Genomic DNA, 27,196 nt, shown 5'->3' with positions numbered 1-27,196 from the left:
ATGTTACATCTCTCTATCTAGTATATATTTTTAATTAAGACGAGTTGTATAGGTTTAAAAAAAATAATAATAAACTGTATTAAAAACTAAAATAAATGATTGGTCATTTATATTTTATAATTCGGGCTATCAATTTGATGCATTTAATTTTGTGTAATTATTTATCTGAGAAATAACATAAAACATAAATAAAAAAAATAACACAATCATGCCCCTGACCCTCTACAGCAGTAAATTTCATAACAAGGAATGTTTTTACTATTGGAGCAATTCAAATTTGATGTATCACCATGATGCAGCAGGGGGCAGTCAGCACTCCAGCTGTACAGGTAACACGCCTGTCAAATCAACAAGCAGGCAGAACAGCCTTCCACAGATTATGCGCTCTTGCACTCAAAGACAGCTGGACCAAGCAGGGATCTCGAAAAAGGATTTTTTTTTTAAGTTTCAAACTACGTTTAACACAGTGTCCTAAAAACATAGTGCTTGTGGACTAGAAATGCTAAAACCTAGTGAGACACAACACAACTAAAGTGAGACGCACCAAAAGCATCCGTCTGACACACGAGTACATAACTAAAAATAGAGCAGAGGGATATACAGTAGGCCAATAATAGGGTTATGTTCAATGATAAGGAATTAAAAAAAACAATAGTTTGACTTTTAAAGACTTTTTGTATTGTCTAAATATTTTAATTAACTGTTGCCACAATATAAAATTTAATCTATTTGAATTGTCGGAATTATAACATTTATAATATATATATTTTTATTATTATTTTATAAATTATAGACCAAGATGAGGTCTAGTATATGCACATCTGACATCTCACTCTCTGGCACGCACATAAGTGCCTCTGTGCTGTCGCGGTTTAAATTGAACTCAGAATCGATTCTGAATTTTTGAGAATAGATTCAGAATCGCAATGCATCTTAGAATACATTTTCCCCCCACCCCTAATTACAAACCTCTAATTCGCTTACACCCATCTCTATTCATAGTGAAAGCAGCTTGTGCCTTCACAAACCCACAGAACAGGCTCAAAATAGACTCGCACAGCAAAATAAAATATCCCAGCCCGAGGGGACTAAGTGTATCCATGTCTAATCTGGTTATGTATGGCAGACGGACACAGCCGCCCGCTGCCAGAGCCTGGCGTGAAAAAAGAGCAGCTCTCAGCTGACAGCTCTGAGGAACTGCACTTTTCCTGCCAGACTCTCTGGACTGTACTCCAATTGGACATCCTACTTGAGGTGCGCTTCGAAGGCATCTGTGCAGATACTAAGGCTGAGTTCCAAGTCTTCCATTTCCTTTTCCACTTCTCCTGAAGCTTATTTTCTCATAAACCAAATCAATCAGTTTTAGATTGTGGAAGAGCAGTTCCTGCTTCAGAGGTTCAACTCAAGTATGTTTGTGAAATACCTGTTGTATGGTCACAGTACAACAGTATAAAAAAAAAAAATAAATAATTCTCTCATCTTTTACTTACCCTCATGCCATCCCAGAAGTGTTTGACTGACTTTCTTCTGCAGAATGAAGATTTTTAGAAGAATATTTCAGCTCTGTAGGTCCATACAATGCAAGTGAATGGTGACCAAAACTCTGAAGCTCCTAAAGCACATTAAGAACATAATACGACTCCAGTGGTTAAATCCAAATCTTCAGAAGCGATCTTATAGGAGTGGATGAGAAACATATCAATATTAAAATAATTTTTTTATTATAAATTCTTCTGCCCAGTAGGTGGCGATATGCATGAAGAATACGAATTGCCAAAAACAATAGAAGAATCTGAAAGTAGAGACAGATAGTAAAAATGGACTTAAATATTGATATGTTTCTCACCCACACTTATCATATCGCTTCAGAAGACTTGGATTTAACCATTGGAGTTTAATGGATTACTTTTATGCTGCCTTTATGTACTTTTGAAACTTAAAAGTTTTGGTCACCATTCACACAGCATTGCTTGGACCTACAGACACCTTTAAGAGTGAGAAGGTATCATTAGCCAAAGGCATCCTTTTGATAGTGTATGGCTGTAGAGCCATTGCTTGAAGGGGATATAAAGGAATAGTTCACCCAAAAAAAGAATAATTCTGTCATCATATACTCAACCTCATTTGACCCTAATATTCAAGCCCATATGATAAAATGAGATGTTTTAATGAAGACAGCTCTTCATCTCTTCACAGTTCATGAGCACTAGAGAAGCTTGTTTGCAGTGGCTCTCCCGTTTATGTGCTATTTTGCATTGTTTGGTGCTAAAAGCAATGCAAGTTCTGACGTGAACACTTTTCAGTTACAAATATCAAAGTCAAATGGGTTTGAAATGACATCATTTTTGAGGGTTTTACCAAACAGATGGTAAACTAACAGCTAAAGCCGGCGCCACACCTGCCGATTTTTCCAGTGGTTTACAGGTGTGAGCTTCATTTACATAATCGCCAGGCAGGCGGAGGAAGATGAAGCGCATTAGCATCTGTCAGCGGGAGGTTGTTAATCCCTTGATTGTCGGAACTCCTTGCTGAGTTAATGGCTTCAAAAACTGAGAAAGCACTTGCTTGAAAAAAGGCAGGCTCGTGTTCTTGTCAAGTGACCAATGAGCTTCTTTTACCGAAGAACTGACAAGACGTCAAGCTGACCTGAACGTTTTACTCTGCGATCGCACTCAGTTGCATATCATCACAAACGCTGATTTTAATCCATAGTGATTCTGTCACCAAGTGTTTTCTCCAACACTAAATGACTAATGAAATCAGAAAGTGGAGGCACAACAGTTTGTTTTATTGAACATTATTTCTTTACTCATTGAAAGCTCCATCTGGACATACACATTCTACGACAAGCCCGAGGGGATTGTGGCGGCAAGTTTTGCACAGGCAAGCTACTCACATTTTATTCCAAATGTAAAAATCTAGTTATGCTAATGGTCTCGTATCTCGAAGTGTAGTTTATGCAGAGTCATCTCTTTCCTCACCTTCTCATTAAGCCCACTAATAAGGGGACCAAATCCATGATACTGTGCTTTTGCATAAAGTGCCAAACCTTTTTCTAAGGCCCAGTAAAGCCACTCTAGCTCTCTGCTTATCAACTGACATACAGTTGAAGTCAGAAGTTTACAAGTCATTTAACCTAATGACTGTGAATGACCTTCACAGATTTCATATTAGCAAACTATAATTTTGGAAAGTCGTTTAGGACATTTACTTTGTGAATGACACAAGTAATTTTTCCAACAATTGTTTACAGACAGATTGACTTTTAATCGACTATATCACAATTCCAGTGGGTCAGAAGTTTACATACACTAAGTTAACTGTGCCTTTAAGCAGCTTGGAATATTACAGAAAATGATGTCAAGCCTTTAGGCAATTAGCCAATTAGCTTCTAACAGGCTAATTGGCATCAATTGGAGGTGTACCTGTGGATGTATTTTAAGGCCTACCTTCAAAATCAGTGCCTCTTTACTTGACATCATGGGAAAATCAAAATAAATCAGCCAAGACCTCAGAAAAAAAAGAAGAAAAAAATTTTTGGACCTCCACATGTCTGGTTCATCCTTGGGAGCAATTTCCAGACACCTGAAAGTACCACGTTCATCTGTACAAACAATAGTACGCAAGTATAAACACCATGGGACCATGCAGCCATCATACCGCTCAGGAAGGAGACACATTCTGTTTCTTAGAGATGAATCTAGTTTGGTGCGAAAAGTGCAAATCAATCCCAGAACAACAGCAAAGGACCCTGTGAAGAAGCTGGTGGAAACAGGTAGACAAGTATCTATATCCACAGTAAAACGAGTCCTATATCGACATAACCTGAAAGGCTGCTCAGCAAGGAAGAAGCCACTGCTCCAAAACCACCATAAAAAAAGCCAGACTACAGTTTGGTAGTGCACATGGGGACAAAGATCTTACTGTTTGGAGAAATTTCCTCTGGTCTAATGAAACAAAAATGTAACTGTTTGGCCATAATGACATCGTTATGTTTGGAGGAAAAAGGGTGAGGCTTGCAAGCCAAAGAACACCATCTCAACTGTGAAGCATGGGGGTGGCAGCATCATGTTGTGGGAGTGCTTTGCTGCAGGAGGGACTGGTGCACTTCACAAAATAGATGGCATCATGAGGAAGGAAAATTAGGTAGATATATTGAAGCAACATCTCAAGACATCAGCCAAGAAGTTAAAGCTCGGTTGCAAATGGGTCTTCCAAATGGACAATGACCCCAAGCATACCTCCAAAGTTGTGGCAATTGGCTTAAGGACAAGGTATTGGAGTGGCCATCACAAAGCCCTGACCTCAATCCAATAGAAAATTTGTGGGCAGAACTGAAAAAGCATGTGCGAGCAAGGAGGCCTACATAACTGACTCAGTTACACCGGAATGGGCCAAAAATGACAGCAAATTATTGTGAGAAGCTTGTTAAAGGCTACCCAAAACGTTTGACCCAAGTTAAACAATTTAATGTTACCAAATACTAACAAAGTGTATGTAAATTTCTGACCCACTGGGAATGTGATGAAAGAAATAAAAGCTGAAATAAATCATTCTCTCTACTATTATTCTGACATTTCACATTCTTAAAATAAAGTAGTGATCCTAACTGACCTGAGACAGGGAATGTTTTCTATGATTAAATGTCAGGAATTGTGAGTTTAAATGTATTTGGCTAAGGTGAATGTAAACTTCTGACTTCAACTGTATCTCGAGGACAATGGTCATGGATACAGCACATTACATAACCTGTGATCATTTAGAAGGATTCCATGTGCATAGCTGAGGAAAGGATGATGTGAAGAGGACTGTGTTTATACAAGTTCACTTTGCTAGATGAATTAAACTTAGTCAACATGAAATGCTATTCACAATAGAAATGGGCATTATCGATTAATTTTGTAGTCAAGTACCCAGAGAGAGAGGAAAAAAAAAAAGTAATCGATTACTCGTAAATTAAAATACAAGTTACAAATGACATGTACATGAAATTTATATTTTGTTTTATTCACATAAGTTACAAAGAACGGTTTTCACTCCATCCCTCTGGAAAGAAAACGGACACGTGTTCAATTATATCAAGTTGTTGGTACAGAGGGTCGAATAACTAGCTGACAAAGTCCTTTCCTGCAACAACAGTGGATCCAGCTTTGCTTTCACTACAAATGTAGTGGGCGACTATCCTTTACTCACGGCTGGTATCATTTTAAAACTCACCCTCTAGAAACTGCACTACATCACATAGCAGTCGCTAAGTCCTGATTATGGCCGCTGTGAGGAGGAAACATTACCCCAGGGAACAAGGGTTGTGATCAACTTTCACAGGCCAGCGATAACATAGAGAATACAACTTTAATGTACTGATGATGCAATCATGGTGATGTTTCAGGCCACAGAAAAATAAACTTAAAGCTCAAACAGTGTTAAAAAGGACATAAAACAACCATAGAGAAGTGCCTGTAAACACAAATCAATTTTTTTAGGTGATGTATCATGTTTCAGTTAAAATAGTTTCTCTTATCCAAGCTTAATATGTAGAGACAAGAGTCCACTTCCACATTCTTCTTTTGTTTTTTGGCGATTCGCATTCTTCATGCACATCGCCACCTACTGGTCGCAGATGGTCAAAGGTGGAGATTCATAGTAAAAAGGACTTAAAGGAATAGTTCACCCAAAAATGAAAATGCTCTCATGATTTACACACCCTCCAGATGTGTATGACTTACTTTCTTCTGCAGAAGACAAAGATTTTTAGAAGCATATTTCAGCTCTGTTGGTCCTCACAATGGAAGTGAATGGGTGCCAAAAATGTGAAGCTCCAAAACCCACATAAAGGGAGCATAAAAGTAATCCATACGACTCCAGTGGTTAAATCCATGTGTTCAGACACGATATGATAGGTGTGGATGAGAAACAGATCAATATTTACGTCATTTTCTTTTTTTTATCATAAATCCTCCTCTCTGCCCAGTAAGGGGCGATATGCATTAAGACTGTGAATCACCAAAAACAGGAGGAGAAGAATGGGAAAGTGAAACTGAAGTGGAGTTTGAACAGGGAGGAGAATTTATAGTTAAAAAATAAATAAATAAATAAATAAATGGACTTATATATTGATTTTTGTCTCACCCACACCTATCATAACACTTCTGAAGACATTGATTTAATCACTGGAGTTGTCTGGAGTAGTTTTATGTTGCCCTTATGTGGATTTTGGAGCTTAAACATTTTGGCACCCATTCACTTGCATTGTGTGGACCTACAGAGCTGAAATATTATTCTAAAAATCTTCATTTGTGTTCTGCATAAGAAAGTAAGTCATACACATCAGAGATGGCATGAGATGATGTGATGATTTTCATTTTTGGGTGAACTATCCCTTTATGTATTGGTCTATTTCTCACCCACACCTATCATTTTGCTTCTGAAGATTTGGATTTAACCAATGTTGTCATATGGATTAATTTTATGCTACCTTTGTGCTTTTTGGAACTTCAAAGTTTTGGTCACCATTCACTTGAATTATATGGACATACAGAGCTGAGATATTCTTCTAAAAATCTTCATTTGTGATCTGCAGAAGAAAAAGTAATAACCTCACGCCATCCTAAATGTGTGAGTAAATGATGAGAGGACTTTTATTATTGGGTGAACTATTCCTTTAAGAAAATGGTTTATTCTGGGTTTCCCGCGGCATTCTGAAACTGCTCACACATGGAAACACACATGGTTTCTCTCGAAAAACCCACCTTATTTGTCTATGTTAAGGAATAAGTGGTGTTCTTACATGTTTTTGAAGAGTGTGCATGTGCTGAAGTAAGTTGGGGTAACCCCAAAGTCTCATGTAGAGGGAAACCCCACTATTGCAGCGCAATGCATCTGTCGCATTACACACTCCACTTTAATCCACTCATGTCTTCAGCAGCATTTGCGCATTAAACAGCTTTATGGTGTACGTGTAAATGACACAAATTATAATTTGATATCCACATAAATTAATACACCACCCCCTGCGTAACATCATTAACAACAGCTCTATCTTGTTGAAACAATGTGGTTCGAACGATAAATGTGCGACACAGTTAATATGGTTTTGGGAAACAGATGTGACTAGCTAGTTAATTTCTTAAACGATGCATCTTAGTATGGTGGTTAAGCAGTGGGATACGTTGTTGAATGGGAAATGCACCCCAGTCCGACACAGCAACAATAGCTCAACCAATGGCACAAGTTTGGGGAGGGATTATCTGTTTTCCGACCAATGTTCCGGTTAGTCGGGGCATTCAAACATACAGCGTAACGTTTGATCCAGAGGTGTGACTAGGCCCTGGCTATTGGTCTATAGCCCTGAATGTTTTTTCTATAGCCCCGGAAATAATGTTTTTTTTGGGTTTTTTTGGTGCTCCGGGTCTTTTTTTTATTATTGTTTTTTTAAGTTTCAACACTTCGCTTCAACAACTGATTTGAAATAAACGAAATCTTAAAATAAATAAATACATGACTGGCAGGACTACAACTAGTCTAGTTTGCAGGCGGCGCGAAGGCGAAGCACGGCCGGACGGCTCAAGTTCAGCTCAGGAGGCAATTAATGTCAAGAGCAGAAATTCGAGGGATATAATCTAAATATGAAAAAAGTCAGACAAATACCAGTCGTATCACACCTGTATGTAGTTTATCATTTGTTTGTGTGCAATTGTTGTTTTTTGTTGTTTTTGTGGTGGGAGAGGAAATGTTTTTCAAATAAAATGAGAACATAATGATCACATTTAACAACATTAAGCATATTTTACATATTTAAGATATTTAGCTATGTATGGTGGAATATAAAGTGTCCAAGAGGTGAAACAACTAAAAGAGGCTGTTCGGTAACATTCAGGAAAATGCAGCGGTGTTGGTCCAGGCTGGAGCGGATGATCCCATTCTGATCACCCTGGTCTTCTGTATAGCAAGGTCAACGCCTTTAGCTAGCTGCTTCCTTTTATAATATGTTAATATTATTAGTTTTCAATAATATTTGAAATTAGTTGTTCATTCTTTTTTTCAGGCAGATATTAGACAGTTTTTTACATCACGATAAGAACAGGATCCAAAACATTCAAAGGACGATGGCATCAAGAAATGGTAGGCAGGTGCTGGCACCGCACGATAGGGTACAACAGAGCTAAATGTACACCTTAAGGAAAATGTGTTGTTTACTAATCTCAGTGTATGATTACAGAAATGTTTTATTTTTATTTTTATTGAGCATTGATGAAGCAACACAATTTGAGCGGGAAAAAATGATAAAAAAGGTTTGTTTTGATTAAAAACCATATAAATAAAAAGGCGGCAAGGGGTAAAAGTCCCACCAGCATGGGGCAAAAGGCCCACTGTCCGCAGATATATCTACATATACTTACCATACCAGTCACTAGCTGCACATGTGAGCAATCATTCAGTTCATTGAGACACCTCCACACATGGCTATGCAGTACTATGGGCCAAACTCATCTGAACATCTTAGCAATTCTCTCAATTAAAAGGAATGTGGTTGACATCATTGATAACTTGGGTCAAATGTTTTGGGTAGCCTTCCACAAGCTTCTCACAATAAGTTGCTGGAATTTTGGCCCATTCCTCCAGACAGAACTGGTATAACTGAGTCAGGTTTGTAGGCCTCCTTGCTCGCGCACACTTTCAGTTTTGCCCACAAATTTTCAATCAGACTGAGGCTTTGTGATGGCCACTCCAATATCTTGACTTTGTTGTCCTTAAGCCATTTTGCCATAACTTGAGGTATGCTTCTTGTCATTGTTCATTTGGAAGACCCATTTGCAACCAAGCTTTAACTTCCTGGCTGATGTATTGAGATGTTGCTTCAATATATCCACATAATTTTCCTTCCTCATGATGCCATCTATTTTGTGAAGTGCACCAGTCCCTCCTGCAGCAAAGCACCCCCACAACATGATGCTGCCACCCCCATGCTTCACGGTTGGAATGGTGCTCTTCGGCTTGCAAGCCTCACCCTTTTTCCTCCAAACATAACGATGGTCATTATGGCCAAGAAGTTACATTTTTGTTTCATTAGACCAGAGGAAATTTCTCCAAACAGTAAGATCTTTGTCCCCATGTGCACTTCCAAACTGTAGTCTGGCTTTTTATGGTGGTTTTGGAGAAATGGCTTCTTCCTTGCTGAGCAGCCTTTCATGTTATGTCAATATAGGACTCGTTTTAAGGTGGATATAGATACTTGACTACTTGTTTCCTCCAGCATCTTCACAAGGTCCTTTGCTGTTGTTCTGGGTTTGATTTGCACTTTTTGCATCAAACTACGTTCATCTCTAGGAGACAGAATGCATCTCCTTCCTGAGCGGTATGATGGCTGCATGGTCCCATGGTGTTTATACTTGCATACTATTGTTTGTACAGATGAACGTGGTACCTTCAGGTGTTTGGAAATTGCTCCCAAGGATGAAACAGACTTGTGGAGGTCCACAAAAATTTTTCTGAGGTCTTGGCTGATTTCTATTGATTTGACCATGATGTCAAGCAAAGAGGCACGGAGTTTGAAGGTAGGCCTTAAAATACATCCACAGGTACACCTCCAATTCAGTACACCTCCTATCAGAAGCTAACTGGCTAACTGTCTAAAGGCTTAACATCAATTTCTGGAAGTTAACTTAATGTATGTGAACTTCTGACCCACTAGAATTGTGATATAGTCAATTAAAAGTGAAACAATCTGTCTGTAAACAATTGTTGGAAAATTACTTGTGTCATGCACAAAGTAAATGTCCTAAACAACTTGCAAAAACTATAGTTTGCTAATATAAAATCTGAGGAGCAATTAAAAAATGAGTTTTAATGACTTCAACCTAAGTGCATGTAAAATTCTGATTTCAACTGTATATTGATATAATAAATGTATTCTGTAAATAAGAATCATATAAATCATCATACTCAACACCCACAGTTATATGGTGTGATACTCTGTTTTAAATGACAGAACTGAATTTTCATTGTTTGTACTGTTTATCATTTAATTCCATTTGTTCATTCATTCATAGAAAAAGATGATTTCTATATGATTTATTTTTTTTCCTGTCATAAACACTTTTTAATATTAAGGTTGGTAGGTAGATTTTGTATTGAACTTGAAGAGACAATAAAATTGTGTAAAGTAGATAAAATGTATGACCTTGAGTAACTTATCCATAACTGTTACCATCAAGTAACCTTGATGATTAATGTCTCACTTACAATGGAATCAGTATTTCCTTAAACACAGCCTAGACCAGGCTAAGGTGGTTTGCTGGTTTTAGCTGGTCTCCCAGCCTGACCAGCCAAAAAGTGATCAAAACCCCTCTAAAACCAGCCAACAGACCAGTCTGACCAGGCTGGGAGACCAGCTAAAACCAGCAAACCAGCTTAGGCGGGGGTTTTTTTCCAGCAGGGTAAAGTTCACTCAAAAATTAAAATTGTCATTATTTACTCACCCTCATATTGTTCTGTATGACTTACTTCTGTGGGCAAAAGAAGATGTTAGACAGTCACCATTTACTTATACTGTATCTAAAAATTGATTCAATGAAAGTGAAGAGTGACTGAGACTAACATGCATCTCCTAACATTTCCTTTTGTGTTCCATGAAAGAAAGTAAGTCACATAGGTTTGGAACATAATGAGGGTGAGAAAATTATGATAGATTTTACATTTTTGTGTGACCTAACTTTAACAGGCATTTATAAATACATTATTATTATTATTATTGGATAACTAATAATGGTTAAATGTCCTAAGAATTATATACTCTTTTAGCAAATATAACTGCATTTGCAAGGGGGTTAAACATTTAGCAAGGCTGGAAACTCATTCAGAAAAACTTTGTTGACAGTATACCTCTTATGTCTAAAATGGACCATGGGCTCAGCCCCTGATCTTGGCAGACTCTAGTCACACCCCTGGCTTGATCTAACCACAGAATTAGTGTTTCCACTTTTCATGTCACTTTGGCTTACTTAAAGTTGTCTTTGCATGTTAAGGTATAGTAGAAAATAGCTTAACATCAAAAAACATTTACACACATCAGAATATGGACTAAGCCATAGTGAATACTGATCTCTCTGACACTGTTATTTTTTTTAACCAAATCATCAAACTCCTTTAAATCTTAAGGATGATGGTTCCTAACCCGAGTTAATTTCACATGACACATGGTTACTTGATATCAAATTGTGAGGAGGAGAGGGAAGGAGACAAAAAAATAAATAAATAAAAAAGAATGAGGGAGAAGCATCTAATCTTCTTGGCTTGATGTAACACACACCTGTGGCATCTGAGCTTTAATTACACAATATAGCCACACTTTCTTAACTAACTGCTAATTCAGTGTCATCATATAGTGCTGATTGAAACATGTTGCTAACAGTGTGTGATCACAGAATGCTTAAAGGTCTAAAGTCGCTTAAGAATTTATAATCATAGACTGCTGAATGTAACTGCCACTTAGAATGTGGGATCATAGAATGATGAATAATATGTTGTTACTTGAGCGTGTGGCACAGAGTGCAGAATGAAACAATGTTACATACAGTGTGTGAGATCATAGAATGCTGAAAGAAACAATGTTGCAGTCAACTTTCAGTGTGTTATGAAGGCTGATCAGAGCCCTGTGTGAGCCTGTCAGCCGTACTAGCGGTCGTTCTTACCTTACACGGAAACGGCAGAGTGGATGCAACTTTTTCCATTGCCAAATTCCTTATGCTCGGTGTCAGAGGGCCGCGACAGGTCGGGCAACAGCTGAGCTTTTGGCGACACTGATTACACACCAGATGCCCTGCCTGGCACTGCAAGATCGGAGGCAGCACATAGTCGAAACACACCGGGCACTCAAACAGCGCTGTCAGTTCGGCTGATTGTCCTGGTAGCGCCGCGGCTGGAAGGGCTACAGCGGCCGGAGGGACCGAGCCGGAGCCCGCAACGGAGCCAGATACCCCCGCGGCGGAGGCGGCGGCTGCTACTGCGGCCGCAGCGGCGGTCGTTCCTCCGGAGCCTCCATGCTTACTTCCTCCTGCTTTGCCAGCTCCGAATCCTCCGGCCGCACCACCCGCAGAGGACGGACGGCTCATAGCGAGGAGTGTAGATCTATAATGATGTAAAACCCAAACGAGCTCAAGCCCGAGAACCCCGCCGTGAACTCCCGACTGAACCCAGACTCCGTTCCGTGCGAAGGATCTCCAATCCCCCGCGGATACAACATGGCCGCCACCGTTTGAGAGCGAGGAAAGAGTCTATTGGACTAAGGAGCTTTGATAGACACTCTCATCAGCCAATGAGACAGCTGCTCTGAACGTTTACGTAATCGGCCTTTACACGCACGAGAGAGTAGTGGCTGTAATGAGCTTTGTGAGGTAAACAGTAAACAGTTGGACTGTGGACAAGGATGTTTCATAATTTTAGGCAATCAAAAGACATTTATATGCTTCTTTATAAACCACGGCAAACTAAAAAGAATGAAAAAAATCAGTCATGTAGATAGAGGTTTGGATGGAGGCATGAATTACCCCTATTTAAGGGAACAGTTCACCCAAAAATGATAATTCTAATAATTTACTCACTCTTATGTCGTCTCAAACGTGTATGACTTTCTTCCACGGAACACCAGCAAATATATTTTAATGGAGATATTGTGTCTGTTTGACCATACAATGCAAGTGAATGGTGACCAAAGGTTCAAACTCTCAAAAGGACTTAAAGGCAGCCTAAAAATAATCCATAAAACTCCAGTGGTTTAATCTGTCTTCTGAAGCTAACCAACCAGCTTTGGGTGAGGACAAACAAAAAATATAACTCCTTTTTCACTAGAAATCTTGACATCAGCAGTCTCCTTGGCGATCATGCTTTCAAGCATGATTACACTCCCTAGCGCCATCTAGTGCACTGTGCATGCGTCAAGCACTAGGAAGTGTGATCAAACCTGAAGTCATGATCGCCAAGGAGACTGATGATGTCAAGATTTCTAGTGAAAAAGGAGTTATATTTTGGTCTGTTCTCACCCAAAACCGATTGAATCGCTTCAGAAGACACGGACCAAACCACTTGAGTCTTATGGATTACTTTAATATTGCCTTCATGTCATTTCTGGAGCTTAAAAATTTGGTCACCATTGACTTGCATTGTATGGACAAACAGGAATCATGTCTATTCAAATATTGCAGTTTGTGCTCCACGGAAGACAGAAAATCATATGAGTTTGACACAACAGAAAGGTGAGTAAATGATGACAGAATTATAAGTTTTGGGTGAACTATTGCTTTAAATTCCCTTTAAAAACCATAATTCCTTTATATTCAACATGCATATGTTCCAGCTAGGACAAACACTAGATGAAATGTGTTTGCGCATGTTGATATATTCAGTTAAATCATTTAAATTAGTTACAGTACTCATTTTCTCATCTAAATGTGAAGAACCATTTATTTTCACAGCCCTTGGATTCTTGGAATACACTTATTTTACTTTGTGTTTGGACTGTTTTGTCATTAAATAGACTTGGATTGCATTCAGTCCCTTTTCATACTTATACATTTTCATCCGAGTTAGTTTAACGGTCACTTTTCTGTTTAGGACTGTAAAACATTATGCATAATGTAGATTCACAATACTTTAAAATAATTTGGCATAAATTACAAGGCATTGTCCAGTTATTACCATAGACGCTATACTGTATTTTAAAAGGCAAAAGGGAGTTAGAGAGCATTAGACAATAAGACCATAGCACTACTCCTGGTCCCTTGTTCTCCAAACCCTCCCTCAAAGTCTAATAAAAGTAAGAATGTGCAAGAAGAATGCCTAAATGCCTGAAACTAAAATATACATCATTTTAGATTATTACAATAGTATTGAAGAACAAAGACCATTCATTCCTAGAGTGAAGGTGCATGGATCTTTTTTCATCCAACCAGCTCCCTCTGCTGGTATTTCATTGAATACATTACATTTTATTTTACACTTAATTTTATGCAATTTATGGAAGTAATAATAGATAAATTATTATTATTTTGTTAAAAGCCCATAAGTAAAACAAAAACAAAATGTTAAATGTGATTAAATGCAATTGAATGGGTAAAAACTTGGTTCTTTGCACTCGTCAAAGATTTCTTGTAGCAAAGTCAACTCAACTAAAATTGTAATGAAACATTACAAAAACTTACAAACCCACTTTTTCTTTTAATCAATTTATGTACAAAAATAATGGCAACACTGTATTGTTTAACCTAAATAGCACAAGACTAATGAGGGGCAGACTGACAACAAATGATTGCTTATTTACAGAATCACACACTAGTAAGAAAACACAGCAGGTCATAAAGCATCATAGTCATCCTCATCTTCATGCTTTCTCTTGAGTGAGGTCGAGTCACTGGATGAATTCTGGGAGACCATATTAGTAGTGATGAGGATGTTTTTGGAGCCGATGAGGGAGGGGTTGATGAGGACATTCTGAACGGTGGGAGTGGTTGGAGTAGCTGTGAATTAAAACAAACAAAATAATTAATTAGTTAAACAGTTATTAAGCTCATGTTGTACTATTAGAATTTACAATATGCTCAAAAACATGTCTATACAGAGGTTGCACTACAAATAGTCACTTTGATGGACTTGGTCACCAATTTAGCTGAAAATACAAGTAGCTGAAATATAAGAACTGTATTAATATTCTACCATTCTAAAGCATACTTCGGTTAGATGCAAACACTAGCCGTCTTCGTACAGGACGTGTGACGCAAATTTCATCATCAGAAGGGTGCTCGAGCACTCAATGTGTGCGGCCCGACTTTTCTAACCGTGCGTCCTCTGAATGCACAGTATGCGCACGTGCAAGGAATCATGTGCATTAATAAGTGGGGCCACAAGGTGGCGACACTCTCAATTGAGCCATTGCAGTCACAAAGAAGCACTAGAAGATCTAATCACCGCTAAACATCAGGAGACAAAGGTGGAATCATCAAGAGTGTATGTGCATGTCAAGAGCCCGTGTTGACGAGGTCAGGAGATACCTGCATTTGTATAACTCAAATCTGAAGGACTATAAAGACATCTTTATGGGTCTAAACTCCTGAAGAGAAATAGTCCAGTATCTCATAGAAGTCAAAGCATGCATGCGCTAACCACCTGTGTATGCATGCACAGTCAAATGAAGTATACTTTGAAAGGCTTGTTCAACTCTACGCAGATGCCAAGTGTTCACGTCAAAACCGAAGTATACTTTGGGCTTTTGATAAAAAAAAAAAAAAATACAAATAAAAAAATGGTTCTAACCTGATTTGACAGAGGCAGCCTGTGAAGAGGGAATCTGAACGGTGAAGCGCTGGCCCGTCAGTGACACTGGTGTCCCTACTTTTGTCCCCACTGTCTGCATTGAGGGTGCGCCTGTGAAAAACACAGTGATGATCATATAAATTGAGTTTCACAATAGTAGATCATTTCATTGTTCATCAATAAAAGGAATAAAGTAACAACTTAAAGCTCTTGTAATAAGAGAGCTCAGAAGATGTATTTTAGAAACGAGACATGCTTGACCAACTGACCAAGAGTTGGAGTGCTTGGCCTACTGGAAACTGCCCCCATACTCAACCGTGGCACTGTTATTCTGCCCGCAGACGAAGTCACCTAGACATGCAAATCAGAACCATATTTTAAATCATACACACTGCCTCACCACCATAAAGAGGATGTACTTTCTGGCATCTACAGAGTACCCTACAGGTACTAAAATGGTCACTAGGTAGGTATAGTTTGTCTAGACTTTGATGTTGTCTTGACAAACTTTGTCTCAAAGTTTAAACTAGCTTTAACTATTTTAATTTTGATGGTTATGCAGATCGTTAGCCGGTCAGAATTGTCACATAGATAAACCGTCAGTCAGATGGACGGCTATACAGACAGACAGATAGAGAGCAACTTAAAGTAGACTAAAAGCCTTCAGGGGGGTTTATTTACATTCATTCCGTTTGCCCATTTGAACAATTCATCAATGTAAAGGGGGTCGCACACCGAACGCGTCAGAGCGCAACTCGCTTATTTTCCATTAAATTCTAACCAAATCATTATCAAAGGACATACAGTGCATCCGGAAAGTATTCACAGCGCTTCACTTTTTACACATTTTATGTTACAGCCTTATTCCAAAATGGATTAAATTCATTATTTTCCTCAAAATTCTTCAAACAATACCCCATAATGACAACGTGAAAGTAGTTTGTTTGAAATCTTTGCAAATGTATTAAAAACGAAAAAAAAAAAAAAAAAAAAAAAAATTCACATGTACATAAGTATTCACAGCCTTTGCCATGACACTCAAAATTGAGCTCAGGTGCATCCTGTTTCCACTGGTCATCCTTGAGATGTTTCTACAACTTGATTGGAGTCCACCTGTGGTAAATTCAGTTGATTGGACATGATTTGGAAAGGCACATACTTCTGTCTATATAGGGTCCCACAGTTAACGGTGCATGTCAGAGCACAAACCAAGCCATGAAGTCCAAGAAATTGTCTGTAGACCTCCGAGACAGGATTGTATCGAGGCACAGATCTGGGGAAGGGTACAGAAAAATTTCTGCAGCATTGAAGATCCCAATGAGCACAGTGGCCTCCATCATCCGTAAATGGAAGAAGTTTGGAACCACCAGGACTCTTCCTAGGGCTGGCCGCCCGGCCAAACTGAGCGATCGGGGGAGAAGGGCCTTAGTCAGGGAGGTGACCAAGAACCCAATGGTCAGAGCTCCAGCGTTTCTCTGTGGAGAAAGTAGAACAACCATCTCTGCAGCACTCCACCAATCAGGCCTGTATGGTAGAGTGGCCAGACGGAAGCCACTCCTCAGTGAAAGGCACATGACAGCCCACCTGGAGTTTGCCAAAAGGCACCTGAAGGACTCTCAGACCATGAGAAACAAAGATTGAACTCTTTGGCCTGACTGGCAAGCGTCATGTCTGGAGGAAACCAGGCACCGCTCATCACCTGGCCAATACCATCCCTACAGTGAAGCATGGTGGTGGCAGCATCATGCTGTGGGGATGTTTTTCAGCGGCAAGAACAGGGAGACTAGTCAGGATCGAGGGAAAGATGAATGCAGCAATGTACAGAGACATCCTTGATGAAAACCTGCTCCAGAGCGCTCTGGACCTCAGACTGGGGCGAAGGTTCATCTTCCAACAGGACAACGACCCTAAGCACACAGCCAAGATAACAAAGGAGTGGCTATGGGACAACTCTGTGAATGTCCTTGAGCGGCCCAGCCAGAGCCCTGACTTGAACCTGATTGAACATCTCTGGAGAGATCTGAAAATGGCTGTGCACCGACGCTCCCCATCCAACCTGATGGAGCTTGAGAGGTCCTGCAAAGAAGAATGGGAGAAACTGCCCAAAAATAGGTGTGCCAAGCTTGTAGCATCATACTCAAAAAGACTTGAGGCTGTAATTGGTGCCAAAGGTGCTTCAACAAAGTACTGAGCAAAGGCTGTGAACACTTATGTACATGTGACTTTTTTTTTTTTTTTTGTATTTTGTGTTTTTTATAAATTTGCAAAGATTTCAAACAAACTTCTTTCACGTTGTCATTATGGGGTATTGTTTGTAGAATTTTCAGGAAAATAATGAATTTAATCCATTTTGGAATAAGGCTGTAACATAACAAAATGTGGAAAAAGTGAAGCGCTGTGAATACTTTCCGGATGCACTGTATATTATTTACTGTAGCATTGTTCATTCTTGAAGAAGGGAAAAACCTTGACAACTTCTCGTGTGTGCGACCGCCTTAAGTCTATAAGATTCTGAGATATTTAATCATCTGCAGTGCAAAAACCCTGAGTCTGACCAGTTAGAAAAGACAAAGCACACTATTCTAGAACAGTCTGAGGCTACGCCCACATTAATCAGAATAAATTTTAACCAGCATTTTAATTTTCAAAAGGCTCTTCGTCCACACTGCCGTTTTCAAACGTTTTCCAAAAGTTGCTCTTCCACACAAACATCTAAAAAAATGCCTAAACCCTCTTACTGCACATGCAAAAATATAGGAAAAAAAGTGTGGCCCTGAGTCATTTCCATGTCCGGTCTGAAACGCAATTGTCCTGGTGTTCCACCGCCGGACAACATTTTGAGTAAACTTCCCATCGCCTTTAAAGGAATGTAATGTGAATGTTGTACAAAGTAACATTTATCTTCAAAAACGCTCTCAAAGTTAATAACAGGAACAATGGCACTTTCATGGTGCTTTTTTGTCTCGGCACCCATATTAAGAGATTACAGCCTTCACATTGCAAGCGGGAGCCGTGAGGTGTATTGTTCCAGATGCGGCAGTGAGTGGATAGTTTTGCCGTTGAGCCAATTTTTGCCACGCGTGTAGTAGAAAACTAAAACAATAAGGAGAAAGGACAAGAGACACAAAAAGAAAAATATTTAAACCAAACCTACAATACACTACAATTTCTAGGTCAGCATACAAACAAACACAAAATAACTAAATAAAGGAAAGAATAAATAAACTGCAGGACTTTTGCCTGTTTATGTACATGTAGGAATATAGTATAGGCTTTACAATGCTAACCATTCACGACCACGTACGCTGATAAACATAAGTGCATGAGACTGGCTGCCGTTGTCATTGAAGCAACAATTGACTTCATTCGGATTTGCAAGGCCACAACACTGGATGATACCCGACTGACTGTGGAGGTTGAGAATAAAGAAAGTGCTGTAAAACCCTCAGCATTTATTATAAAAGCATTTATTATCAAAGAAACATGCGTGGGATGCAGTAGCTTCAGCAGATTTGTGCAGTAAGTTAAAGTTTCTGTTATGTGTGTCATGTTGTAAAAAATTTGTCTAACGCAGTTTTGTCAGGTGTTTTAACAAAGAAATGCTGTTATTACATTCTTAACTTAAATATTTTTTATTACTATTTAATAACTTCTGTTGGGCTAGATGCAAACTCTCGACATAGAGACACACAACAGTTTCTGTTCTCTGACTGAATGCAAACGAATGAAGCACCCAATACTGGGGGTAAAGTAAGTAAATTATTTACCATTGTGAAGTAAATGTGGTCCTACTTATGTACTTAAGATTTCATGAAGACCAAATTTGTTATATTTATCAATTACCCCCGCTCAAAAAATTTTAAGTTATGGCATAGGAACCCAGAGATGTTTATTTTCTGCACAGAGCCACAGCACTATTTCGCAGAGAAGCGGCCACTATGAAAGCCTGAAATGACCCCGCTGCTCATGCCCTGCATGCAGGCGTAAGTGTGGACGTGGCCTGAGGTTCTGTGCCAAATTTGATGGATGAAGTTTGAAAGCTCTTGGAGGAGTTACAGTCTAGACTTGCCACGATATCATCATTTTCACACCGGTGCGGTGTACATGTTCAAACCGACTAACACCGGTATTACCGCTAGTTGGATGCTAAGTGGTACTATGGGGTAATTTTCATTAAGCAATAGCCTATACAATAACACAAGGGAGCTCGATTTCAAACTTTTAACTTTATTTTTTATTTATTTTAACCAAAAATTCAAAAATGTAACCATTGCAATTAAAATGTGTGTTGTTCAACTTTTTGAAAGATGGTTTTTCAACAGTTGTCAAGGGCAACATCTCTTTGTTACCGGTTGGGTATTTTGTTGTCCGGGCAAATACATCACTTACTGTAGGTTGTTGCAGGTTTAATGTTGGTGTTTTATTACCTTTCATCCCAGGACCCAGTTTAGCTGCTTTGGAGGGTAATGACTTTGAATGTGTGTGAATAAATTCTCACCTAGGGCTGGGCAATGTGCAAGAAATATGTTCACAATATTTTTTTATAAAAAAAATAAATAAAAAAAAAGAATATATATTATATATATATATATACATATATATATATATATAGCTCACAATATCCAATTACGTCGTCAACCCCCCCAGCTGAGGGATCTTTGAATATTCTTGTTTTAGTGATTTGCATTGAAAATTTAATTCATTTATTTAAAAAACAAAAAACTTAAACCAAAGTAGGGCTGCAACTAACGATTATTTTGATAATCGATTAATCTAACGATTATTCGGCAATTACTGCAACGATTAATCATTAGCTCTTAACCAATTATTCAGCTTGTGCCAGAATTAAAAGGTTGTATTAAACGTGCTTACTAACAATAAAAGGACAAAATCATCTTTTAAAAATACCTCTAAATGACATTCACTGAATTAAAGGGAAAAAAATACTTTGTTTCATACAGAAAATAAATTCACTACAAAAAATCCTATTGTTAAAGTGTTTTTGTCTTGTTTTCCATTTAAAATTGTCTAAAATTGTCTAAAAAACAAGATACATTTACTTCTACATCATCTGAAGCTGTTTGGAAAGCTTAGAGTGCATCTGAACTGTGATCTGTGTAGTTCTTCCTCAGTCAGGAGCCAACTGCAGTGCTGCTCATGTTACTTTAAATGAGAACAAACAACTATTCGACATGAACATTTTTGTCAACAATGATTTATTGTCAATGTTGTTGATAACGTCGACTAATTGTTTCAGCCCTAAACCAAGTACATTTCTAAATTCAAATTGCACTTCAAATGAAAAAGCAATTCAAATAAAGTGGTAAAAAAAAAACAAAAAAACATATATAACCACCGTCATGCAAGTATCCGTCTATGACAACAGGCGGAAAATTACTAATACATATTAAGATCTAAAAATAATGATAAACGTAAATATAATTATAATGACTATAATAATCACTGAAATATAAATCATGGTTCGAGGTGAACGTGTTTTTGTATTATTTTATGATTTAATCGTGGATGTATAGGCTATATATAGAGTGACCCTGCAGAGCTGCGCTCACAACGAACTGCTCTGTGGAAATAAAGCAAACTTAATTCAGAGCACCTTCTGAGCTGAGATGGTCTGAGGTCATTTGCAGCATTCTCACAGACAATACTTTTCTTGAAAATTTCAGAAGACTGAAACAAAGAAAGAGTGAGAATCCTTTACATATGCATGTTCCACAAGACTGCACACCTCCGAACAAACAGCGCGTCAGACATGAGCATAGACAGCTTTTCTGTCATCTGTTCTTTAAAATATAATACATGTGTGTTTCTTCAAGTGCGTGTCTGTGTGTCTAACAGCATTTCTTGTGTCATTCCGAACCAGAGACATCTTGCAGTTACCCACCATGCACATTATATTAGGGATGCACCAATCTGATACCTGGATCGGTATCGGCTCCGATACTGACGTTTTTAGATGGATCGTATTGGTCCAATAAGCTTGATCCAAATCCGATACTGTGTGCTAGTCATGTTCGTTACTGTCAAGCTCAAAAAATGACATAAAAGAACCATAAAAACACAATTAAAGTAGTTCATATGACTCGTGCATTTTATTCAAAGCCACTTGAAGACGTGCAATAGCACTGTGCATCACAAAAGGCTGTTTAATAAGTAAATATATAACATGCATGTGCAGCTCCAGCACGTTAGTGAATGGAGCTGCTCTGTTTACACAAACACTCGCGGCTGTTTTTAGCCTTCAAGCGTTGTGCAACATTTGAGCGCTACTCACGAACAACATCTCAGATGTAGATGCTCAATAGTTCGGTTCACTTATAATATGCAATTAGAACGGTGCCAGAGGTGCATTTTACCAGAATTTGAATAAGTGAATTAAACTACTGTGAACTTGCTAAAAAAAAAAAAGACACATACAGAACTTCCTGGAGAGTTCAGAATGTCAAAATAAAAGCCTGAGCGTTTTAAAGGTGTACGACTGAAATATATTACTGTTGTATTTAAAATTCTAAAAGTCAATAATAATGTATTATTATTATTTGTTTACAAATTATAACAATATTTAAGTTTAATGGGTTCCAAAAAATAACTGTGAATGAGAAGTGAGCTGATATCTTACAACTAAATTGAACAAAAAAAAAAAAGAGATCTGAATCCTTTAAAGTTCAGATACAAGTTGAATGTTTTTTGCAACAAAATAAAAATAAATAAATAAAAAAAAAAAAAACAACTGCCTTCTTTTCTACTGAAAACTTATACTGGAATTACTGTTAATTTTGCAGCTACTTTATCCAGTATACTAGTTAATAAAGTTCTTCTTAATAAGCTATACATTTATATTGAAATAATGTGTTGTTAGAGGTTTGTGTATCTTTACATAAAATTAGTATCACTCAGTGAGGTATATATATTCTAAACTGATTAATTCAAGATTGCGCCACGGATGGTGCCATCTTGAAGTTGTTTTTGTTTGTTTGTCCTGTGTTTAGTAATCTTTTTCCAGTCAGTTTTACCAGAGACGAACTGCTGAACATTCGACAGCTTATACCAGACAGTCTTTTCCCGGTTTTTGAAAATTCAGACGTTTTGCTGGACATTTTAGTTGGAGGCGCGGCTTTGTTGTTCAGGAGACGCAGGCGAGGGAGACGAGCCGGTGCGCTGGTCAAACTCTGTCGGCTCGGCTTTCGAACAGCCCTGCCGAGCATTCATCTTGTGAGTCTCCGCTCTCTTCTAACAAAACGGACGAACTACATCTCCTCACCCGCACAAACAAGGACTTTTCAACCTCTGCTGCCTTGCGCTTCACAGAAACCTGGCTGAGTGAAGCCATTCCGGACAGCACGTTACCGGGCTTTCAGCTGTTCAGAGCGGATCGCATCGTGGAGTTAAAGGGGAAAACGAGAGGCGGTGGAACATGCTTTTACATCAGTTAAAGTTGGTGTACAGATGTAATAACGGTAAAGAGGATGTGCTGTCCTAATTTGGAAGCGCTCTTTATTAACTGTAAGCCTTTCTACTCGCCGCGGGAATTTTCCTTGTTTATTCTGGTGAGTGTGTATATCGCGTATAACACAGCGCTGCAACAGTTGGCTGATCAAATCACAGACACGGAACAACAATACACGGACTCAGTTATTATTATTCTTGGGGATTTTAACAAAGCAAACCTTTTAACTGCCCAAATACAAACAGGACATTACATGCCCCACCAGAGACAGGAACATACTGGATCACTGCTACACAACATTAAAGGATGCATATCGCTCTGTCCCTAGAGCAGCTTTGGGACTCTCTGATCAATGTCTGGTTCATCTTCTTCCAACCTACAGGCAGAAATTTAAATCAATCATGCCAGTAGAAAGACTGTAAAGAGATAGACCAATGAAGCAGAGCGGGAACTACAAGCCTGCTTCGATTGCAGGGACTGGAGTGTTTTTGAGGCTGCAGCCACAGACCTGGACGAGCTCACAGATACTGTTACATCATATATCAGTTTCTGTGAGGATATGTGCATTCCTACTAGGACTTATTTAAAGTTCAACAACGACAAACCGTGGTTTACAGCAGAGCTCAGGCAGCTTCGTCAGGCCAAAGAGGATGCTTACAGGGGTGGGGATAAAGTCTTGTACAATCAGGCCAGGAACACACTGAACAAGGAAATCAGAGTGGCTAAAAGAAGATACTCTGACAAGCTGAAAACAAGTTTTCAGCTAACGACCCTGCATCAGTGTGGAGTGGCATAAAACAACTCACAAATTACAGGACTCCTACCCCCAACCCTGTGGTGGACCAACAACTGGCTGACGACCTGAATGTGTTCTACTGCAGATCTGAAAGACCCAATCTCACACCCACTCTGACCTTCACTTCACACAAACACCAACACCTCCTGCAACCCCCCTCCTGCTACTCAACCTGCACTTAAGATCAGTGAAGATGATGTGAGCCGCGTCTTTCGAAAAAAAAAGGATAAGGAAAGCACAGGGCCCAGATGGCGTCTCACCAGCGTGTCTTCGATCCTGTGCTAACCAGCTGGCCCCCATCTTCACACAGATCTTCAATAGATCACTGGAGCAGTGTGAAGTCCCATGCTGCTTTAAACATTCCACTATCAACCCCATCCCAAAGAAACCAAAAATCACAGGACTTAATGTCTACAGACCTGTCGCCCTGACGTCTGTGGTCATGAAATAATTTGAGAGACTGGTGTTGGCCCACATGATGAACATCACTGGACCCTTTCTAGATCCCCTTCAATTTGCTTATCGAGCAAACAGGTCTGTGGATGATGCAGTCAACATGGGATTGCATCATATCCTGCAACATCTGGACACACCAGGGACATATGCAAGGATCCTTTTTGTGGACTTCAGTTCGGCTTTCAACACCATCATCCCAGCTATACTCCAGAATAAATTACACCAAATCTCTGTTCCCATGTCTATCTGTCAGTGGATTACCAGCTTTCTGACGGACAGGCAGCAGCTTGTGAGACAGGGGAAACTCACTTCCAGCACCTGTACAATCAGCACTGGTGCCCCCCAGGGATGTGTGCTCTCCCCACTACTCTTCTCCCTCTACACCAGTGACAGCATTGCCAAGGACCCCTCTGTCAAGCTCCTGAAGTTTGCAGACGACACCACTGTCATCGGCCTCATCCGAGATGATGAAGAGTCTGCATACAGAAGGGAGGTTGAACAGCTGGCTGTCTGGTGCAGTCAAAACAACATTGAGCTGAACACGCTCAAAACGGTGGAGATGATTGTGGACTTTAGGAGGAACACCCCAACACTGACCCCCCTCACCATTCTAAACAGCACTGTGGCAGCAGTGGAGTCATTCAGGTTCCTGGGCACTACCATCTCACAGAACCTGAAGTGGGAGACCCACATTAACTCCATTGTGAAAAAGGCCCAGCAGAGGTTGTATTTCCTTCGCCAGCTGAGGAAGTTCAATCTGCCACAGGCGCTGCTGATACAGTTCTACTCAGCGGTCATTGAGTCTGTCCTCTGCACTTCAATAACTGTCTGGTTTGGTTCAGCTACGAAATCAGACATCAGAAGACTACAAAGGACAGTTCAGACTGCTGAGAGGATTACTGGTTGCCCCCTGCCACCCCTTCAAGAACTATACACTTCCAGAGTGAGGAAAAAGGCTGGAAAAATCACTCTGGACCCCACTCACCCTGCCCATTACCTTGAACTGTTGCCTTCTGGCCGACGCTTCAGAGCTCTGAGCACCAGAACCGTCAGGCACAGGAACAGTTTTTTCCCTCAGGCTATCCATCTCATGAACAGTTAATACTGCCCCATTGAACAATAACTATGTGCAATAAACAGTTTAGTCTTTTTTATATTTATCCAACCTCTTCCGCCATTTCATTCCTCTGGAGAAAAAAATCAAAAAGAACATTTGCAATGTACATAACAGATAACAGATTTGTATTAGATTGCACTACGTATGTGTATGTACGTATGTGTATAACTATTTTTATTTTTTATTATTATCTATGTCTTGCTGCCGTTTTTGTATTGTTGTACACTGGAAGCTTCTGTCACCAAGACAAATTCCTTGTATGTGTAAGCATACTTGGCAATAAAGCTCATTCTGATTATGAAAAAAACAACACTGGTATCGGCCGATACTGAGATTTCAGATATCGGAATCGGAAGAGAAAAAGTGGTATAGGTGCATCCCTATTCGCAACCTGCAATTAAACGTCTTCTGTCAGTGCGCATGCTTTGCTGTCTGTGTAATTTGATGTGCTGGTAAAGAACATCTGGCTTTCGATGCGTTATTTAGGATTATTTATGATGGGTTGCAAACTCTTCATTAGGCAACTATTCTTTATTTAAAGCTATTCTAATCATTAGGCTATTGTATTGATATTGGAAGTTCCATTCATAATGTTTACCCCTTTAACCCGGTATAAAATTTCACACCGGTGTTGTCCCTTGTACTGAGTTAAACCGGTAACACTGTGGCAACCCTATTACAGTAAGAAACTTAGGTCTTTGTTTAGGGAATAAAAATAAAATAAAAATAATAATAGTTTATAGAATAACAGTATTTTTCAAGCCAACATAATAATGTCTCCTAAGATCTTGTTATAAAGTAGCAATACCTTTTTCTGCAAGGACTTTAGCCTGTAGTTGGGTGCAGTTAGACAGTAACGGTCCGGTGGAAGACGTGGACCAGTGTATGGCTTAATAAGGGGTAATGGGGCCAAGTTCTTCTGCCTCGCGATTTCCAACAGAAACTGAAATGACAGACAAACCACCAAATGATTAATTAAAGCACCAACTATGTGGTCAAATTAAGTCACAAACATGTAAAAAAAACATTTTTTTAGAAAAGACATAAAGAGAGACTTACATCTCGAGGTGGAGGTGACGTGAAGGACTGATCCACTCGACACTGTATTGCTAACCTTATATCATCTGCATCCACATTGGACTTCTTAGCATGGGTGGAATATATTTTTGCATCTTCAATAATAGTTGTTACATATCCTATACATATATGACAGGTTGACATTTTTATTGAGCAGTTTACAACAACAAAAAAGCAATTACAAGACTTTGTTGGCAATTGCTATAAAATCGCTCAATGAAGGGAGTTATTTCAAATGCATGCTGCACTTACTGTATGTAAACTCCAGCATTTGATTGATGACTCTGGGCTCATACTCAGTGATTCCCATGTCTTTAAGAATCTGGATCATTACCTTTAATTAAAAAGCATGAAAAAAATAAGAAAAAATTACACTTAGGCAACATTACATGTTATACTAGTCCATGTCAATAGCTTGATACTCTGGTCATGTTTGCGTTAATCTGTTTTTGTTATGGCGATGCGCAGGTACAATTTTATTGCTTAATGCTCAAAATGCATTCATGCAATTACATATAAATGATCGATGTGACTAAAAAAACTAATTTATACCACAGCGGTTAATGAATCACGCAAATTCAAAAATAGAGCCATTGTGGAGTACAGTAGCTCAGTTAGCGTGCTAACACACGCGCATGCACACTAATAAGAATAAATCAGATTAATAAAAATGTGCGGCTGCACTTTAATCACGCTAATTTGTTGGCTGTTTAAAATAAATACATTGAATATGCTAGTATTTCTACAGTACTAAATATGCTCCTGTGGCGTCTCTTTTATTTATTTTTTATTTTATTTTTTTACCTGTGCATCTTTAGGCACTGTTTTCGGAGACGCCATTTTCAGACGAGCTCAGTTTCCCCTCCTCTCTCAGCACACTGAGTGTGCCCAAAAACTAGTAAGCTGCCTACCTAGACAGCATTTTTGGCTACCATAGGCGGTGCCGAAGCATCACAGCCACTCTTGGAGGGAAATCCGTGAT

The 27,196-nt window shown here is 39.1% G+C and overlaps 2 protein-coding genes across 4 annotated transcripts in view; both read right to left on the bottom strand.

Moving 5' to 3' along the window:
• The window catches only part of LOC127431026 (E3 ubiquitin-protein ligase Siah2), a 45,901-nt gene extending 33,655 nt beyond the window's left edge, over positions 1-12,246 (bottom strand). The window contains exon 1 of the mRNA XM_051681216.1: positions 11,691-12,246. Coding sequence (XP_051537176.1) covers positions 11,691-12,110 — 420 coding nt within the window. The 5' untranslated portion in view covers positions 12,111-12,246. The remainder of the gene's footprint in view (positions 1-11,690) is intronic.
• Positions 12,247-13,058: 812 nt separating this feature from the next.
• Positions 13,059-27,139, bottom strand: LOC127431030 (transcription initiation factor TFIID subunit 9-like). Of its 3 annotated transcripts, none has more exons than XM_051681225.1 (7): positions 27,019-27,139; positions 26,467-26,548; positions 26,197-26,280; positions 25,946-26,080; positions 15,573-15,654; positions 15,304-15,414; positions 13,059-14,510 (listed from the first exon to the last, which is right to left on the bottom strand). In XM_051681225.1, exons 2-7 carry the CDS (start codon positions 26,506-26,508, stop codon positions 14,347-14,349), a joined length of 618 nt encoding a protein of 205 aa, XP_051537185.1. In that variant the 5' UTR covers positions 26,509-26,548; positions 27,019-27,139; the 3' UTR covers positions 13,059-14,346. The 3 variants fall into 3 exon arrangements, with proteins under 3 accessions (XP_051537185.1, XP_051537183.1, XP_051537184.1); XM_051681223.1 differs by having other exon boundaries at positions 13,065-14,510; positions 26,197-26,333; XM_051681224.1 differs by lacking the exons at positions 13,059-14,510; positions 15,304-15,414; positions 15,573-15,654 and adding an exon at positions 17,671-18,396 and having other exon boundaries at positions 26,197-26,333.
• Between the last annotated feature and the right edge of the window lie 57 nt (positions 27,140-27,196).

The sequence above is a fragment of the Myxocyprinus asiaticus genome, chromosome 40, assembly GCF_019703515.2.
Source record: "Myxocyprinus asiaticus isolate MX2 ecotype Aquarium Trade chromosome 40, UBuf_Myxa_2, whole genome shotgun sequence".
In the NCBI taxonomy this organism is placed as follows: Eukaryota; Metazoa; Chordata; class Actinopteri; order Cypriniformes; family Catostomidae; genus Myxocyprinus; species Myxocyprinus asiaticus.
The sequence above is the reverse complement of the archived record's forward strand: the minus strand, read 5'-3'. Positions and strand labels throughout refer to the sequence as shown.